At 46.4% G+C, this 18,930-nt stretch overlaps 1 protein-coding gene across 1 annotated transcript in view; it reads left to right on the top strand.

Annotated features, from left to right (window-relative positions):
* SNRNP200 (small nuclear ribonucleoprotein U5 subunit 200) overlaps positions 1 to 18,930 on the top strand; it is a 231,109-nt gene that overhangs the window by 84,006 nt on the left and 128,173 nt on the right. Inside the window, 2 exon segments of the mRNA XM_030201646.1 lie at positions 6,856 to 7,053; positions 11,768 to 11,920. Of these exon segments, the coding sequence (XP_030057506.1) occupies positions 6,856 to 7,053; positions 11,768 to 11,920 (351 nt within the window).

Genomic DNA, 18,930 nt, shown 5'->3' with positions numbered 1-18,930 from the left:
GGGACTTTGCGGGATATAAGAGTTCTGTTCTAAGAGTTCTATTGTAAATGGAATAATTTGCGATGATCTTTATCGTCCCACCTGACCAGAACATGTGGGTTATGCTTATCAGCTAGCAGATGGAGGCAGTTTGTAGATCTGAAAACTCTTACCCAAATGCCACCATGCAGCCACAGCTGTTCCTCCCCATTATTCTCTGCCTCCAGCAGATAATGACGTACATTCCTTGTAGTCTTATTTTTCAATGGTGTGGGTAGTTCCTAAAAAGCTAGTAATCTCAGTTGAGCCTGAGTGGATGGTGAGGAAGCCTTGTCCTTATGGTGGACTCTCTCCTCACCAGAAGGAGTACCTGGAGGAGTCCAGGGCCCTCCCCTGTACTTAACCTGGATAGCCTTGTGGATGAGCAGTCCCCTAGTTGATAAAGTTTTCTAGAGGATAAGCCTTGAGCTGCTTCAAGACTGGGAAAAAGACAAATATATAAAAAAAATAAATAAAATAAAAAGTATCCTGTCAGCTGCCTTGGGAGTACCTGGATTAGCACCCCTCCCAACAAGTCATGCCAGGAGCAATATACTGGGATAGAAGAATACTACCAGAGAGGGAATCCCGCTGCCCCCTTCCGGTTGTGCACATACAGTGCTTCATCTGATGCTGCCGTGGCTGGGATAGGGGGGAATTCAATCAATTAATTATATACACTTCAAACAGTGGTGCTGGGAAGCACAACTTTTGGTTTCCCCCAGAGCATTGGTCATACTTTTTTTTCGCCATGTTCGGAAGATGGTGAAGGAGAGCTTACAAGGGAGGTGGGTTTTATTTTATTTTTTAATCTCTGTCATACCCCTACATCAAGGCTTAGATCACAGAAACACTGGGCTACACTGGTCCTGTTATGGATACTTGGACCTATCAACTTATGGCTTTTTACCACATGCTGGATTCTGGTTTACTACTACTACTTAACATTTTTCTAGAGCGCTACTAGGGTTACGCAGCGCTGTACAATTTAACAAAGAGAGACAGTCCCTGCTCAAAGAGCTTACAATCTAATAGACAAGTGAACGGTCGGTCCGATCGGGGCAGTCAAATTGGGGCAGTCTGGATTCACTGAACGGTAAGGGTTAGGTGGCGAACGCAGCATTGAAGAGGTGGGCTTTAAGCAAAGACTTGAAGATGGGCAGGGAGGGGGCTTGGCGTAAGGGTTCAGGAAGGTTGTTCCAAGCATAGGGTGAGGCGAGGCAGAATGAGCGGAGCCTGGAGTTGGCGGTGGTGGAGAAGGGTACTGAGAGGAGGGATTTATCCTGTGAACGGAGGTTACGGGCGGGAACGTAAGGGGAGATGAGGGTAGAGAGGTAGTGAGGGGCAGCAGACTGAGTGCATTTGTAGGTAAGAAGGAGAAGCTTGAATTGAATGCGGTATCTGATCGGAAGCCAGTGAAGTGACCTGAGGAGAGGGGTGATATGAGTATATCGGTTCTGGCGGAATATGAGACGTGCAGCAGAGTTCTGAACAGACTGAAGGGGGGATAGATGGCTAAGTGGGAGGCCGGTGAGGAGTAAGTTGCAGTAGTCCAGGCGAGAGGTAATGAGAGCGTGGACGAGAGTTCGGGTGGTGTGTTCAGAGAGGAAAGGGCGAATTTTGCTGATGTTAAAGAGGAAGAAGCGACAGGTCTTGGCTATCTGCTGGATATGCGCAGAGAAGGAAAGAGAGGAGTCAAAGATGACTCCGAGGTTGCGGGCAGATGAGACGGGGAGGATGAGGGTGTTATCAACTGAGATAGAAAGTGGAGGAAGAGGAGAAGTGGGTTTTGGTGGAAAGACGATAAGCTCGGTCTTGGACATGTTCAGTTTCAGGTGGCGGTTGGACATCCAGGCAGCAATGTCGGATAAGCAGGCCGATACCTTTGCCTGGGTCTCCGCGGTGATGTCTGGTGTGGAGAGATACAGTTGGGTGTCATCAGCATAGAGATGATACTGGAAACCATGAGATGAGATCAGGGAGCCCAGGGAAGAGGTGTAGATTGAGAAGAGAAGGGGTCCAAGGACCGATCCCTGGGGAACACCAACAGATAAGGGGATGGGGGTGGAGGAAGATCCATGAGAGTGAACTTTGAAGGTGTGGTGGGAGAGATAGGAGGAGAACCAGGAGAGGACAGAGCCCTGGAACCCAAATGAGGACAGTGTGGCAAGAAGTAAGTCATGATTGACAGTGTCAAAAGCAGCGGATAGATCCAGGAGGATGAGGATGGAGTAGTGGCCTCTGGATTTGGCAAGGAACAGGTCATTACAGACTTTAGAAAGTGCTGTTTCTGTCGAGTGAAGAGGGCGAAAACCGGATTGAAGCGGATCAAGGATGGCATGAGAGGAGAGAAAATCAAGGCAGCGGCTGTGGACTGCGCGCTCATATGACAAACATATGACAAACATATGGTTTGTCAACTATATGTAAACTGTACCTTTCCACTCCACTGCATGGTTGGGGCAATACTGTGCTGGGATGAGGAATGCAGACCCTTTTAGAGAGCGGGTCATCCACCCTATTCACCGTGCTTGACAGATGGGGAACACGGACACACTGGGGTTGACTGGAACTAAGCTTCCCATTTTTTATTTCTTTCCTTCAGACTGAACCCCAGTTGGGATTATGGTTCAAATATTGTCATGTTAGCCCTTATCAGCACCTTTGCATGTTCTGATGTGAGTAGCTATGGTGGAGGCAGGGGCACAATAGACCTGCCTTCTAGGAAGGGCCGAAGGTGGTGGTAATATTTGGGATTTAAGATGATTGTTAGGGGTCTTCTGGGGGACAGCAAGGGGGAGATAGGGAGGGAGGATTTCAGATGGGAAAGAACCCAGACCTTGGGCGCACTCATACTAACTTTTACTTTGGCCTGTTGGACAACCTGGGGGTTTTTTTTTTTTTTGGGGGGGGGGGGGGGCAGTGTCTCTTGTTGGTTAAGTGGGAGGTTTGGGTGTTTGGTTCAACTCATTAACTTAGCACACCTTAGACTCTGGGCTGGGTACTATTTGGTACTGCTCTGTTGGGTGGGATGTGAATTCTTCGGGGCAGGAAAGATCCCCAGTCTTTCCTGCCCACTTCCGGCGCTGACCCTCCGCTGCCGCATCGCTCTTTAAAAGTGGCTGCCGAGACTTCCAGCGGCAACCTTGCGAGACTTGGAGTCTTGTAAGTCTCAGCAGCCATTTTAAAGACGATGTGGCAGCGGAAGGTCACACCGGCAGCAGGCAGGAAAGACTGGGGATCTTTCCTGCCCCAAAGAATCCACTAGACCACCAGGGTGGCTGCCTTTTGGTATGTGTTGGGACCCTGCGACTCGGGGGAGCAGGGAGGAGGCCTAGAGTAGTAGAGGTGGGGACCGTATGGAGGATACTGTAAAAAAAAAAAATTAAAGGAATAAAAAGTATTTTCAAACAGATTTTTGTTCAGGGGGGGCGGCTTGATGCCCTTCTATGGGGTTCTACCCCAGAAGTTAATTACAGGAAGATGGCATTAAACCCTTTTGTTTCACATCTACTTACGATGTGGGGAATGCTCAAGAAAAGGTTACGGGGAGCCCAGCACAAATCTACTTATGCTTGGATTACCCAGAAACCTGGATTTCCAGGAGGGAGGGACGGTAGGATATTTTCCACATGGTTCCAAAAGGGCTTGATTAGATTCCGGGATTTCCTAGACAATGGTTCAATTAAAAATTTTACGGACCTTAGAAGGGAATATGACTTGCCTGAGACGGACATGTATGCATATCTTCAAGTGAAAGATTATATTATAAAAGAGAAGGGGATGAAAGAGGGCCCAATTAAAAGTGAAAAGTTTGAAAATTTGTGGGGGGATATAGACCTGAGAGGGAAAGGGATCACTAAACTTTACGAATATATCAGGGGAAGGGATTTTGTAAAATTGCCATTTATGTATGCATGGGAGCGAGATCTCGAGACCGAATTTACAGAAGCAGAATGGCAGAAAATATGTATGGAAGTTAAGAGAGCATCCATTTGTGTTCTTATCAAAGAAAATGCCTACAAAATATTGAGTAGATGGTATTACACGCCAGATAAAATAAAGGCAATGTTTCCCAATGCCTCAGACACATGTTGGAGATGTGAGAAGGAGAAGGGCACCTATTTTCATATTTGGTGGGAATGCCCAGTTTTACAGGTGTTCTGGAAAGAAGTGATAAATTCATTAACTAAGATGGTGGGTATAGTGTTCCCTTGCGATCCAAAATGGTGTCTTCTAGGTTGGGGAAACAGAGGGAGGAAGAAGTGGCAAAACAGAATATTGCGTATGGGTCTGGCCGCTGCAAAAACAATGGTGGCACTAAAATGGAAACAAACTAGGGGGCCCACAAAGACAGAGTGGGTAGAGAAACTTAGATTGGTGGCTGCTATGGAAAAGTTGACAGATAGACGCAAGGGGCGCTATAATCCTAATGCAGAGGAATGGGTACATTTGGAAAAGTTTTTTCTTTCTGGTTGAAGGGAAATTTAATGAGGAGGGTGGGTTAAACCAAAGAAATAAGAGGAGGGGGGTGGGGGGGGGGAAGGGGAGGGGGTAAGGGGGGGGGGGGAAAGAGGCTTGTGGAAAAATGTTCGTATATTTATAAGTTGAATTGTTGAAGGAACCTGAGGTTCTGGAATGTTGTAAACCTGTTTGATCAATAAAAATTTTATAAATGGAAAAAAAAAAAAGTATTTTCAAGCATGCCGGCTTGTGCATACAGATGTGCACAGAGGAAGTATAATAAGGGAATACCTTTTCACCGGGGGAGCGGGAAGGAGGTCTGGAATAGCCTAGTTGGGGTGTGGACCGTAGGGAGGATACTATAAAAACAAATTAAAAAGATAAAAAGTATTTTCAAATATGCTAGCTTGTGCATACGAATGTACACAGAGGAAGTATAATAAGGGAATAACTTTTCATAGGTAGAGTAGTAATTTGTTATATATCATAATCGGTGTATCATTTGGAGGGGCTGGTTATAGGGACACCCTAACCCTGTTACATTGGTGCAAAGATTTTTTTTTTCTCCTGGTAAAGGGCTTCTAAAACAGACATCATGTTATTAGAATCAGGTGCTCAACGTTCAGAGTTTCTATCAATTTATTTACTTATTTATGGCATCTTATCCTACATTAAACATGAATTAGACTGGAACCTGGGAGCATTTAATTTTTTTTTTCTTGGAGAGAGTAATGCATTGCCCCCCCCCCCCCCCACACACGCTTTCTCCCCTGGTGTAGCCAGATCTGCAATTTGGGGAGGGGGTGCAGAGGTGGACGGGAGAGAGAACCTGTTGTAAAAATTTACCGGCACACCACAGGTTGTGACCCAGTCAGTGAGAGCAGGGTACTAGTGTAGAGAACAAGCTGCAGGCGCCAGTGGACCTGAGCTGTGTTGGGGATAGACCCTCTTAAGTGGCCACGGGGTAATCCCAGGCGGGTGGCCCTTAAGCATTGATAGTGATAAATCACACAATGCATTACTCTCTCCCACCGCAGCTCCTTGTAACTCTGAGCAAGATACTTAACCCTCCGTTTCCCTGGGTGCAAAATAAGTGCCTGTACATAATATGTTAACCACTTTGTAACCACAGAAAGGCGGTATATCAAATTCCATCCCCCTTCCTTAAAGGACTGATTAATCTCCCTCCTTCCACCCCAAATCCAGCATCTCTCCCTTTCTCATCCTTCACTCCCTCTTCTCTTCCGCTTGGTCTATTATCTCTTTCCTAGGGTCCGTTATCTCTTTCTCTCTCTCTTATTCCTCCTTCCCATTGTCCAGGACCTCTCCCTCCATCTCCTCCACCCCCATGAGCAGCACCAAGCTCTTCTTGTGGCTTTTGGATCTCACCGCCTCAATCATAGTTTCCATCGGTGACCACTCTAGTTCTTCTTGTGGGTCTGCAGCTCGCACTTCTTCACGTACTCAAGGTTCAGCATGTGCCCCCCCTCCCCCCCAAATACCCCTGCTAGTGTACCTTAAAGGTGGTGGTCTGCTGATGTTTTGGAGTGACAGCGTTGCAATAATAGTACCTATGGCCTACTCCGAAACTTTCCCTCTGGCCTGTCCCACCTTCTCTGTTTCTGCCTGGGCAGGATGGGTCAGAGGGAAAGCTTTGGACCAGGCAGTATATGTGCAACGCTGCTGCTGGTGAGGATCGACAAAAGGCCACTTTTAAGGTAGACTGACGTAGGGAAGGTGGGTGATGTTGAGTCACGGATGGGGGGAAAGATGTTGGTTTGCACCGAGGACTGGGGTTAGGAATGGACGAGATCAGAAGAGATGTTTGGAGGAGATGGGAGACACCACAATGAGATTTTAATTTATTGTAATCACGATTGTTTAATGCATTAATTGGAGTTAAACGCGATTAAACCCTTTAGTGTCCAATGTTCCCGTAGTAAGCCATATGGGAACATTGAACACTAAAGGGTTAAATGCAGCCCTAATCTAGATGGAATATGTCACTTTGCCCCTAGTGTTTTCTGAAGACACACAAACTCCTATGTGTGTTCGAATTTCTTGCATGGGTGACCTGTTATAAAGTTATCCTCTCTATGTCCCGGTATCTTGAGTCCAGTATCTGTGTAATTGGTGCATTTGTTAGTAAGCTTTCTCTTCTCTGTTTAAATAGTTGTATGCATGATCATCCACCTCAGAGGAGGGACTGTGCTGTGAGGCTAAAACATAAGAATCTTGCTTGAATGAGAAGTGCTATACAAATACAGATTATTAAAGCAGGCTGTTTATAATCTAGTCCATGGAATCTGTTTTTCTTCTAAAAATGCTCCATTCTTTTGTGGATAGTCATACTCTCTCCATATTTGATTTTAGGATGCTGTGAACTGGCTGGGCTATACTTACCTGTATATCCGGATGTTACGCTCTCCCACGCTGTATGGGATTTCCCACGATGATTTAAAAGGAGACCCTCTGCTGGAACAGCGCCGGCTTGATCTGATCCACACTGCAGCACTAATGTTAGATAAGAACAACCTCATCAAGTACGAAAAGAAGACTGGTATCTTCCAGGTCAGATACAGAGACTGGTTATTATTGAGAAAAGGGTCCTGAATTTCTAGAAATAGAGAAGTGTGATACCTAAAAGGCTGGGTGTGCTGAGGCACTTTTCCTAGGATGGAGGATGTTGGAAATGGTTAAGCCAAATATATATCCCATTACTTGGTACATAAGCTGACATTTATAGTATACACTATACCTTACAAAATTCTGTAAGAGACAGAGAAGAGGGAAGAATCTGCATCTCATTACACATGGAGGGTAATTTTATAACAGAGTGCTAGTACATTCCTACAGGTGCCTACATAGGCACTATTTTATAAAGATACATAGGCGCCTTTGTGTCTTTATAAAATACTAGTGTAAACAGCAGAAATCACACTTGTCCTGTAGGCGCAGACATTTGACACCTGCTTTCATGCAGGTGTAAGTGTTCATTCTTTGATTATTCTAAGTATCCACATACTTATGAACTCTGCCCATGCTTTTCCCAGATCCCACTCTTGTACACACCTACCAGCAAAGTATGCACCACCATTTCATGATGTGTACTTTTACACTGGTTGGTATTGGCTTGGATAAAATTACCTCCATCTTGTTTAAGCATATTCGTGAAAGCAGCTCTGATTCAGTAAGAAACACTGAAGCAACAACTGATGCAATTCAGAATGGACCTGAGTACTCAGAAGCAGTCTCAGTGGAGATAAGGGATTAGTGTTAGCATCCCTAGTTAATTTTTTTTTTCTCTAGTGGTGGTGATGTAGTTTGACATCTTAGGGACTGGAAATGTAGGTATAGTTATACCTCATTGTGTAAGGTAATGTGAGAAGATAAAGTAATAAGGTGAGTGATATGGGAAAACAAGCTAAAACAGCGTTTTAGCTGAGCTACAGGAGCCGCTCCTTTAGCTAAGACCTAGAGTCCTGAGCTTAATTTTAGAAGGCTGCAGGTGATTCTCATTTGGGGGGGGGGGGGGGGGGCAAACTGTGGAGAGTGCTTTGGAGTCATAGAAACTTCAAACATGGCTAGTGTGAGATTGGTTTGTTTATTCACTTTAGCCAATTTGCGGAGATCCTTCCCTTGAAGGCAGAGTATAAAATTTGTAATTGAAATAAAATAGACTTTCTTTTCATCCAGCTAGATTATCAGATGGAGGTAGAGAACAAGGCAGTTTCCAGTGACATTGCCAGTATAAGATTAGGTGCAGCCTGGAGCTAAGTCAATATTTTTCTAACTCTAGCAGATAGTGCAGGTTGAACTGATACAGCTTTTCCTTTCTGATTGAGGCTCAACTCCCAAGGTCACAGGTCATGGCTGTGTGCCAGTGGTAGAGTCCAGAGGCAGGTTGTTCTCTTGGGGGTAGATCTAGAGACTCTTCCCTGGTTGATTTTGGATGTGCCTTTATTGTTTAGCCCTCCACTGCTCAGATCAGGTGAGTGGACTAGCAGAGGTCCTATAGAGGCCCATTTCAGTAGGATTGTGAGCACTTTTTAGGGTTCCCCCACCCTACCTTGAGCTATGGGGAATCAACCAAAACATAAGGGCAGATGGGAAGCAGTGCTGTTTGATGAAGGCTGCCTGTTTCATAAAGTTTAAAAAATACAAAAAAAAAAGAGAAAATGAAATTGAGATGAAGCCTCTGGAGCAGTTTGGCAAGATCCTGGTTTGATTTTGGAAACGTCTCTGACATAATAGAGGCCTGTTAAAAGGGACTGCATAGGGAGAGCCTTTCATGCCCACCAAGCACTGAGAGTCTGTCATTTATTTATTTATTTATTGCATTTGTAGCCCACATTTTTCCACCTATTTGCAGGCTCAATGTGGCTTACATAGTTTTATCATCAGCCGCCGGTTCCTCCTGCCATGATTGTGGAGTTAGGACCATTAGAGGCCAGATAGGACAGCTCCGGGAAGGTCTCGGGGCTTGCAGCAGGGTGTGAGACACACACGCTCACACCCACCCACACCCTTGTTCGGCTCTGATACCCGCAAATGCGCAGGAGTTTGCTGGAACGACAGCCATTTTGGAAACAGGCTGGCCATTCCTCACAGGGGAGAGGGGCAGCCAGCCTTAGGGCTCAGTTTTGGGGTTCTGCAGAAGCTTCTTTCCCCCCATACACACCATCCCTTCAGGGGACCCCAAGTTTGATTTTGGGTCTCAGTTCATGGTGGTGATTTCAGAAGAGGTCAGTTGAGCCCTGGCAGAGCTTGGTACCCATGGACCTGTCTCCTGTAGAGAGCATTTTGTCACAGGTCAAAGTTATCTAAGACCCCATTCCCCCCCCTAGTCTCTCCAGGTGGCCTAGGGCAGCCAGCGAATTGTCTCTGGAGGAGTGGGTGCAGTTACCAGCTCTGTCACCTTGCAGAAAGCTTGGGTTAGAGGAAGGGGGTGGGGTCTGTAGCCCCTATCTCCCCCTTGTTCTGACTTCTTAGAGTCCAGGAAAATTTTCCCAGGGGTGGAAAGGGTCCTGTGGTGAGCTGATTCTAGGCCATCCTGAGGATGTGGGGAACCGGCTGGGGCATTTGGGAGAGCCCCTGGTGTTTCTAGGTCTTACTGTGGCCTGTGAATGGGTGCATGGCAGGTGCAACGCTGTGATGTGCAGTGGCATCATTGATGATGTCACTCGTGCATGCGCAGTTCCCTGAAAGTCCCGATGGCTCCGGAGGCATTCCAGAACCTGGGAAACACTGTACCACCAATGTTTAATTTTTAGTGGGGAACATTTGTTAGACCCATAAAAGGTCTGTTTTGTATAAAATTTGAATTGTGCCACAATCAGCACAATTGTGCATGTGAGGACGGCACATTTTTAAAAATTAAATAAACCTGTAAAGATGTTGGGAAAGCGAGTGGGGCTACAAAAAGCCCACAGCACTAAAATGGCACAATTTCGGGTGCATATGCTATGAGGGCTAAGGAGACCTGCAAGAACACGTGCAAACTTAAATAAAGATTTAAATCATTTCAAAAGTGTCTAAAAACTTTTCTAAATAAAGATTTAAGGTGTGGGAGGTTTATAGATGTGTTCTATGAGGTTATTTAAATCCCATTTGAATGTAAATTGTGAATTTAGAGAGTTCCATAATTCAGGTTATGGTGTGGCTCTGAATTTTTATATGGTTTATTATCAAAAACAAAGGGTTTAAAGCTTATTTTTATACTAAATCAAGAAATGGAATGTTCAGAAGTGTTTGTGCCTTTAAGAGGACAGATGTGATTGGCTGCACAGCTTTCTCTGGTGAGTGATTTTCCACCCTGATTGATCAGGTGATGATTGCTCTGCAGTTTGAGGACCCCTTTTATTCTTGAAGGTTATTTTAAGCCCTCCAAGGCCTTTCCACTCCATTGGGTCTTATCTGAGATGATTCATGAGAACCTTCTGACATGGTGCTACGTGGGTCTAAGCTTATTGGTCGGTTCTACCTGCTTCCCAGGGAGCACTTGAGCATGTTTTTCCCAGTCTGAAATTCAATTCCCTGATCATGGCAGTGACTTAAGGCGATGATTCTGGTGGAGATGCTTTTGAATCAGCTCTTTGGGGCTTTGGCCTGGAGGTACAGGATGCCGTTTGTGGAGGGTATGTGGCCAGAGTGGTCCTCCACTGAGTACAGGAGCTCCCCAGTCTCCTTGGAGATGGCTCAGTTGGTGTTGGGGATGGTGATCCTTGCTGATGTGCTTTGAGAGACCAAGACAGCAAAGATGGTCCAGGAAGGAGGAACAACCAATGATACAAAAGTAATATTTTATTGAAGGATCCGACGTGGTTAAGTTTCGACAATAGCCTTCCTCAGGGGTCATCAGGTTCTTCAATGGCAAACACAATGAACACACTGTGGCACACAGTCATCTATGACTAAGATCAATCATTGGCCAAAAACCTCCAATTAGTTCTAGTTTTTATCTCTTCAATGTTTTACTCAAAATGAATATTTTATAACATTTCTGCCTTTAAGACTTATCCTGCACCATTTTCTGCCTGACAGCATGATATGCGATTGGTTTGAAGCACTCAAGTTAAAAGTTTGGAGTTTCCTCTGAATAGGCCTGTTATTGGTGAAACAGATCCCCATTAAGTGCTGCTGCTTTTTTTTTTTTGCTGCGTGATGTAAGTCTTAAAGGTAGAAATGTTATAAAATAATTCATTTTGAGTAAAACTTTGTTGAAGAGAGAAAAATTGAAACTAATCGGAGGTTTTTGGCCAATGATTGGTCTTAGCCATAAGGTGCTGTGATTATTTTGAAAGTGACATTGAGTGGATCACAGCAAGTGTGACTTTATTTCACAGCAATAATCTTTTGACTACTGAAGCCTTTTCCCTCCATTTTTAAGTAAAAACTAGAAAAATTAAAAATTGTCATGAGTTTATAGGAAATAGTGATGAATGTTTTTGGTAAAGCACCTTAGAAATCATCAACAAGTTATATTGGACTGGTGTATGATTTTCCATATTTGAAGTTTTTAGAATATAAATCCCTGGCATAGTATAGCATAGCATAAATGCCCATGTGATATGTAATATTTATTTATACGTCTTCTTGATATGTGTATGAAAATAACTATCAACTTGCATTTTATGACCCAGATGAAAACCTGTCACAATAAGAACTTTTCCTTTATGATTGCAAAATTCAAAGCATGAACTGTTGGATGGGGGTAGGAGTGTGCCCAGTATGGAATTTCCTTTATTGCTCTATTGATAAGTTGGTGTCATTCTTACTTTCATAGGTGACCGAGTTGGGTCGCATTGCTAGTCACTATTACATCACCAATGAGACGATGCAGACCTACAACCAACTTCTGAAGCCCACACTGAGTGAGATTGAGCTTTTTCGTGTTTTCTCCCTCTCTTCTGAGTTTAAGAACATCACTGTCCGGGAGGTGAGCTACCAAAAAGGGAGGGGTATCTGTTGGTATGGGAGGGATGGTATATATTATTGGGAGGAGTTTCGTTCTGTGGACTGAGGAGAGATCTCTCTCCATGGTGTTCATATATTCCCTATTCTCCGAGAACAAGCAAGTCTGTAAAATCTTCACTGATGGAGCCTAATGAATGGGAGACACTACCCTCAGCAACTTTTCTAAAAACATTTGAATACACTCATTGTGCATGCACGCCTGTTCTTGCCTTCCACTGTCATATGGGATTTCCTCAGTCTAAACTTTTCCATGGAGCTGAACAGACTTGTTTATGTTAACAGTTATCTTGGGACCAAACTTTGATGTAGTTTTGTCATTTATTTCATGTATAAGTCCTGTTGTGGGATTTCATTTTTTGGTGAGTTGTTTTAAATTATTTTCTGTTTGTTTGGGTTTTTTTAAGGGGGGGGGAGTTGTTTGTTTTTTTGTTAATTCTGTGTGGGCTACCGGTGGCCCTTGAGCTTCCAGCCAGGGAATTTGTCATCTTCAAGTTCTTTGATTTTGCTGCAGCTATTTTTCCAGATGTGATTTCCCAAAAGAAGATCCGAGCCATTTCAAAAAGTTTCTGGTGCAACAGGACCATGTCCATTATGGATGCCTATTCCTGGTGCCTGGGACCCATCCATGATACTGTTTGGATTTTCTGTTCACAGATGTCAGAGGGGTATTCATGGCAGAGAAACACAAAGAGAAAAGCTTTTCAGTGATGAGACTAGCTCATTGGCATCAGAAACCTGGTCTTCATGAATCCCGGAACTATTGAATGTTGAGGGTGCATAGACATCTAGAGTGTGTCAATCACCCTCAACATTGTGCAACCCAGCAGGAGCATTCACCCAGTTCCTGTCCAAAGAAGAGGAAGAATTTGACCTTGTATTCATTGGTGCTTAGGGAGGGTGGTGCAGGACACTGGGCGGATGCTGGAATGTCTTGGCATTGCTCCCCATCAAAGCATGCACAGAGGTCACCAGGTTACTCAAAGCGTCCTCAGTATGAGGACCACTCATCCTTTGTGGGCAGATAGCCTCTTATGATCTCAGACAAGTGGATTCTCAAAATTGTTTGGGTAGGATACTGTCTTCAGTTAGGGGGTCAGCCTACAAATTGCCCACCGAGAGCATCAGAATTAAGCTATTGGCGTCAGGAAATACTGAGAGGAACTCCCTTCCCTCTTGTAGACCAAGGTAGTCGAACCTGTGCCATCATGGGGTAGAGGGCAGGGATTTTATTCCAAATATTTTCTTATCACAAAAAGGATGGATGCTGTCCAATTCTAGACTTTGAGGGCAAGAACCAACATCTCTACTAACAGAAGTTCAGGATAGTTTACCCTGGTCTTCCTCATACCACTCCCTTAAAAAGGGACTGGCAATACTTCTTGTGACTTGGATGTATCTGTGATTTGTCATAGGGAGACACCACTACCAGTACGGTGTTCTGCCATTTAGCCTCCTGTCGGCACCTTGAATATTCACAAAGTTTAGCGGTCGTTATATCTATGGAAACTGGGAATGCACATTTTCCTATACGGATGATTGGCTGGTAAAGCATGTAATTCAGGTAGAGGCAAACACTTCTTTTTTTTTTTTTTTAATATCTTTATTGAGTCAAACATAAACATTTAGGTGCTGGAGTTGATAGGGTTCATCCTAAATTATAGTAGATCATATCTATGCCAAGTATAGCAATTAAATTCATTGGAGCATTGCTAGACACAACTCAAGCGACTGCCTTTCTTCTACAGCAAAAGATCACCACCTCGGTTTTCATTAAGGAGGAAATTCAGGAAAGTCAGCAAGTATTGGCTGATCAAATATTGAGGATGTTGGGCCATGTGGCATCAACAGTGTACCTTACTCCAGTAGCATATCTCAATTTTAGGCAAAAATGTAACTTAGAAGAAATTGATGAAATATCTAGAATCAAGTGGGTTAAGTAACTGGATATTGTTAGCATGTATCTATAGAATATGAAACCCAGTGTTTGAATCAACAGAGCAAGTTGGGCCATGAAAATGTTAGAGAACCTAGCCCAGTATAGAGCCTTGAGACACACCACAAGGCACATTGTAAGAGGAAGAAGGTATCACAGACCAATGGACTCTAAAAGTCCAGTTAAGTATTACTTAAACCAATGGAAGACAGCTCATTAGATTACATTAAAATGCTTATATTCTGCAGTTACCTGCACAGTTTGCTGCGGAACACAAATATACACTAGGCCATTCCTAGTTAAGTTCCAATGGCATAATTAAAAATTCTCTAATACAAAGTTTTTGTGAGAGTTTATGCAGAAGAAAGGTATGACTCGCTAGATTGAATGCTGCATCAAGGTCCAAAGAGAATAATACCACCTTTCCTATGTCAAAGTTAATCCTGATGCAGTCAGCTAATGAAATCAAAATCTCCACGCCATACAATAATGTAGGTGAAAGATTGTTTGTCTAGGGTCCAGAGTGTTTACTTTCTCTAAATAGGAAATGAACTCGATTTAAAACATCTTTTCCACATGTAAAAGGTAAACCCAGTTCTGTACAGCTTTGTTTGCTTTATGTGGGGCTTGCTTCTATTGATGCCTACCGTCAAGACTCCTGCAGTGTGATTGGATATCAACGCTGTAGCTGACAAAAGCTCCTTTTGAGCCTCTAGATTCTTGCCATGTGAAATACCTAAACTAGAAGGTTTTATTTGTAGTGGTTAATTCAGCTCAATGAGTTAGTGAGCTCCAAGCCCTAGTGATTGGTCCACCTAACATGATTTTTTTTTTTTAAATAGAATGGTTTCTGCACACCCATCTAAAGTTGGTTCCCAAGATTGTGATGAAGTTACATCTTAACTAGTCAATATCCCTTCCATATTAAGTAGCTTCCCACTATTCCAGAAACTGTGGCATAGTTGTGTCCGTCAACCAGCAGGTGGAGACAGAGAACTGAAAACTGAGCTGAGACATTTCTCTCTTGGCATCCAGTCCAGCTCCTCAGTATTTTCTATCTCCAGCAGGTGGATGGACACTTTTCAGCCTCTGGTTGAGTGATTTGCTCCTGGTCCAGTTGGTCAGCTGGTCTCCAGATTGAGTTTTGTAGGTGGCTGGAGTCTGCAGAGTCATCTGTGGCAAAATACAGATCCCTGTCTGTGTGCCCCACAAATTTACTTCTTCTCTCCCTTCACCGCTCCCAGTTTCTTGTGGTGCTCTCCTTTTCCAGCACAACAACCTTTAAAAAAGAGGGGGGGGAGAGGAGATTTACTGGCGAGCATGGGACCGATGGGGTTCTCCATTTCTATACTAAATGGCGACAAAATGGAATGCCAAAGTGTCCAAGTTCTTCAGCAGTTGGAAAGAATTGGGCTTGATGGGGCTTGATGCCTTACTGCAGCCCTGGCCGGAGATACTTCTACTGTATGTCTTCCCTCCTTGACCCATGGTATGCCGCATGTTGAAAAGGATTGTGTTGCACTAGGGTTGAATAATTCTCATAGCCCCAGATTGTCCACAGAGGTCATGGTACACAAACTTGATTCGACTGCTGAATGGGGATCCTGTCTGTCTTCCGTAGGTAAACAGCCAACTGAAGCTTTGATCTTACAGTTGTCTATTCCCTATCATCAAGCCGATCAATCCATAGACTGGTGGGTTGTGTCCATCTACCAGCAGGTGGAGAAAGAGAGCAATCTTTTGCCTCCCTATATGTGGTCATGTGCTGCCGGAAATTCCCCAGTATGTTCTCTATCTCAGCAGGTGTGTGGTCACACAGCAGCAGCTCTGGCTAGGTCTCTAAGCCTAATTGTTTAGGTTTTGTTGAGTACCTGGGGTTGAGGGCTCTTCGTGAGCAAGTGCAAACCTGGTGGTGCCAGGTCCCTCCTTTTCTCCCCCCTCCCGCTGGCTCCGTTAAACAAAAAAAAAACAAAAAAAAAAATTTTTTTTAAACGTTCAAAAAGGACGTCCATTTGCAGCTGCTCACTGGAACAAGTCGTCGCTGCTCGGAACAAGAAGCAGGAAATTTTAGCTTTTACTAGCGGGCAAGGGGTTCCCCGAACGGTCTCCACGTGGCTATGGCCTCGGATGGCAAGGACGCGAAAAGACGCTCCCCGGAACACGTTTGCGCGCCTAGCGGGGGGATCGAAGGTAGAGTCGTCCTTTTTGGGAGCCCTTTCGGAACTGGGAGAGTTCACTGGTTTTTCCTCCGGCGCGGTGGCCTTTCCCGCCTTAGGCGCCCATCCCCCGCTGGCCGCCCTCCCGGTCGTGACCGGCCACGTGGCTCGGTCGGCTTCTTCTTGGGCCGCCCTCGAGATGGGAGATGTTAACAGCTTGGTCGCCCTTGAATTGGGCGACAGTAAGAAGTCGGCGAAATTAAAACGCCCTTCTTCCCGCGCGGCTCCTTCTCTGAGTTTCGCGCCGAACGCCATTTTGGACGCACAACACACCTCTCCCCTGCTACTGGGAGCGCATATGGAGGGCGCCTCTAGGGCCGCGGCCCAGGCTGCAGAAATGCACAGACTGGGGGGTTTCTCCCCTGAGTTCATTTTGCTGCTGCATCAAGCCTTTCTTATGCAGAACACTGCTCCTGCCCACCCCTCTGATCGGGGTGATGAGGCCTCTATGCTTAAGTGCCCTCGGGTGGATCTTCCACCCTTGGGGGACTCGATCTCCTCTGATGTGGATGACGGCAGCGTGTCTGAGTTCTCCCAGAGATCTTTAGCGGAATCGATGGAAGAGACTGATCCTCGCTCGGGTGGAGCGGACGACCCCTCTGCAGCGCGGCTTTTTTGCTCAGAGGATTTGCCCAACCTGCTTGTGCAGGCCATGAGCATTTTGAAGATTGCCTCTCCGGAGGAAGGCTTTCTCTCAGCCTCTACTGGCTCCGCCATTATGCTGGAAACGAAGCGTCCACCTAGAACCTTCCACGTTCATGAAGCCATGCAGACCTTAATTTTAGCGCAATGGGATGCCCCTGAGGCGAGCCTGAAAGTAGCCAGGGCTATGTCCCGTCTGTACCCCTTTTCTGAGGGGAAACAGGAAGCCTTTGTCTGGCCCACGGTAGATTCCTTAATCACTGCCGTGACTAAGAAAACGGCGCTGCTGGTGGAAGGTGGCACTGCCCTGAAGGACACCCAAGACAGGAGAATGGAGGCGGCCTTAAAGTCGTCCTTTGAAGCGGCCGCTCTGAGTTTGCAAACCTCGGTTTGTGGCTCCTACGTGGCTAGGGCGTGCCTGACTGTTTTGCAGCGGGCTTCCCCCTCGGACTCTTCCTGGAGGGCGGAATGGCCGACCCTGGAGTCGGGTTTGGCCTACTTGGCAGACTTGCTGTATGATGTTTTGAGAGCCTCGGCCAAGGGCATGGCTCAGACAGTCTCTGCGCGGCGGTGGCTCTGGCTTAAGCACTGGTCTGCTGACCATGCCTCTAAATCTCGCCTAGCCAAGTTGCCTTTTAAAGGCAAGCTGCTCTTTGGGGACGAGCTGGACAAGATCGTGACGGAGCTCAGCACGTTCAAGGGCAAGAGGTTACCGGAGGTCAGGACTCAGGCCGGCAGTGCCCGTCCTGGTTCCTCTAAGGGCTGATTCCAGGAAGCCCGTCGGTATCGCCCGGGCAAGTCGGCCTCCTCTGCCTCCGCTTCCTTCAAACGGAACTTCTCCCCCAAGCAGCATTCCTTTCGTAGGGACCGCCGTCCCGGAGGTTCGTCCTCCGGCCCACCCCCAGGGTCGCGTACCCAATAACGGGGACCTGGTCCATGGCCCAGTGCAGATAGGAGGAAGGTTGTCCTCGTTTCTGGGCGAGTGGATCAGGGTAACTTCAGACGCTTGGGTTCTGGAAGTCATCAAAGACGGCTACAAGCTAGCGTTCTGCCGACCCCTAAGAGACGGGTTTGTAAACTCTCCTTGCAAGTCTCGGGTCAAAGCAGCTGCTGTGCAGCAGACTTTGAGCAACCTGATCCGCCTGGGTGCGGTGGTCCCGGTGCCAGTAGATCAGCTTGGCAAGGGGCGCTACTCCATTTACTTTGTGGTGCCAAAGAAAGAAGGATCTGCTCGGCCTATTCTCGACCTCAAGGAAGTCAGTCAGGCCTTGAAAGTTCGGCACTTCCGGATGGAGACCCTCCGCTCCGTAATAGCTGCGGTGAAAAAGGGAGAATTCCTGGCCTCCCTGGACATCAAGGAAGCTTACCTACATATTCCCATCTGGCCGCCTCATCAGCGCTTTCTGCGCTTTGCAGTGCTGGGCCGACACTTCCAGTTCAGAGCCCTCCCGTTTGGATTGGCTACGACTCCGCGGACCTTCTCCAAAGTAATGGTGGTCATCGCGGCCTTCCTCCGCAAGGAGGGAGTGCAAGTCCATCCCTATCTGGACGACTGGCTGATCCGAGCCCCTTGCTATGCAGAGTGCAGGAGAGCTACAGACAGGGTCATTGCTCTTCTGAGCTCCCTAGGATGGATCATCAACTGGGAGAAAAGCCAGCTGCGCCCGACTCAGTCCCTGGAGTATCTGGGAGTTCGATTCGACACCCAAGTGGGCAGAGTGTTCCTGCCGGACAAACGGAGCGTCAAGCTTCAGACCCAGGTGGGCCAGTTCCTAGCCTCCTCTACTCTTCGGGCTTGGGACTATGTGCAGCTGTTGGGCTCCATGACGGCCACGATGGAGGTAGTGCCCTGGGCCAGGGCTCATATGAGACCGCTACAGCACTCTCTTCTGCGGCGGTGGACTCCAGTCTCGGAGGATTACGCCGTACGCCTGCCTTTGGATCCAGCGGTGCGAAAGGCACTGAGCTGGTGGCTGAGGCCAGGCAAGCTGTCTGCAGGAATGCCTCTTATGACCCCGGAGTGGGTTGTCATCACGACGGACGCCTGCTTGACGGGCTGGGGAGCCCACTGCCTGGGACAGACAGCGCAGGGGCTCTGGTCTCCTGCAGAGACAAAATGGTCCATCAACCTCCTGGAGCTCCGAGCCATTCAGTTGGCGCTTCTAGAGTTTCTCCCGGTGC

Source organism: Microcaecilia unicolor, chromosome 4 (genome assembly GCF_901765095.1).
Source record: "Microcaecilia unicolor chromosome 4, aMicUni1.1, whole genome shotgun sequence".
In the NCBI taxonomy this organism is placed as follows: Eukaryota; Metazoa; Chordata; class Amphibia; order Gymnophiona; family Siphonopidae; genus Microcaecilia; species Microcaecilia unicolor.
The sequence above is the reverse complement of the archived record's forward strand: the minus strand, read 5'-3'. Positions and strand labels throughout refer to the sequence as shown.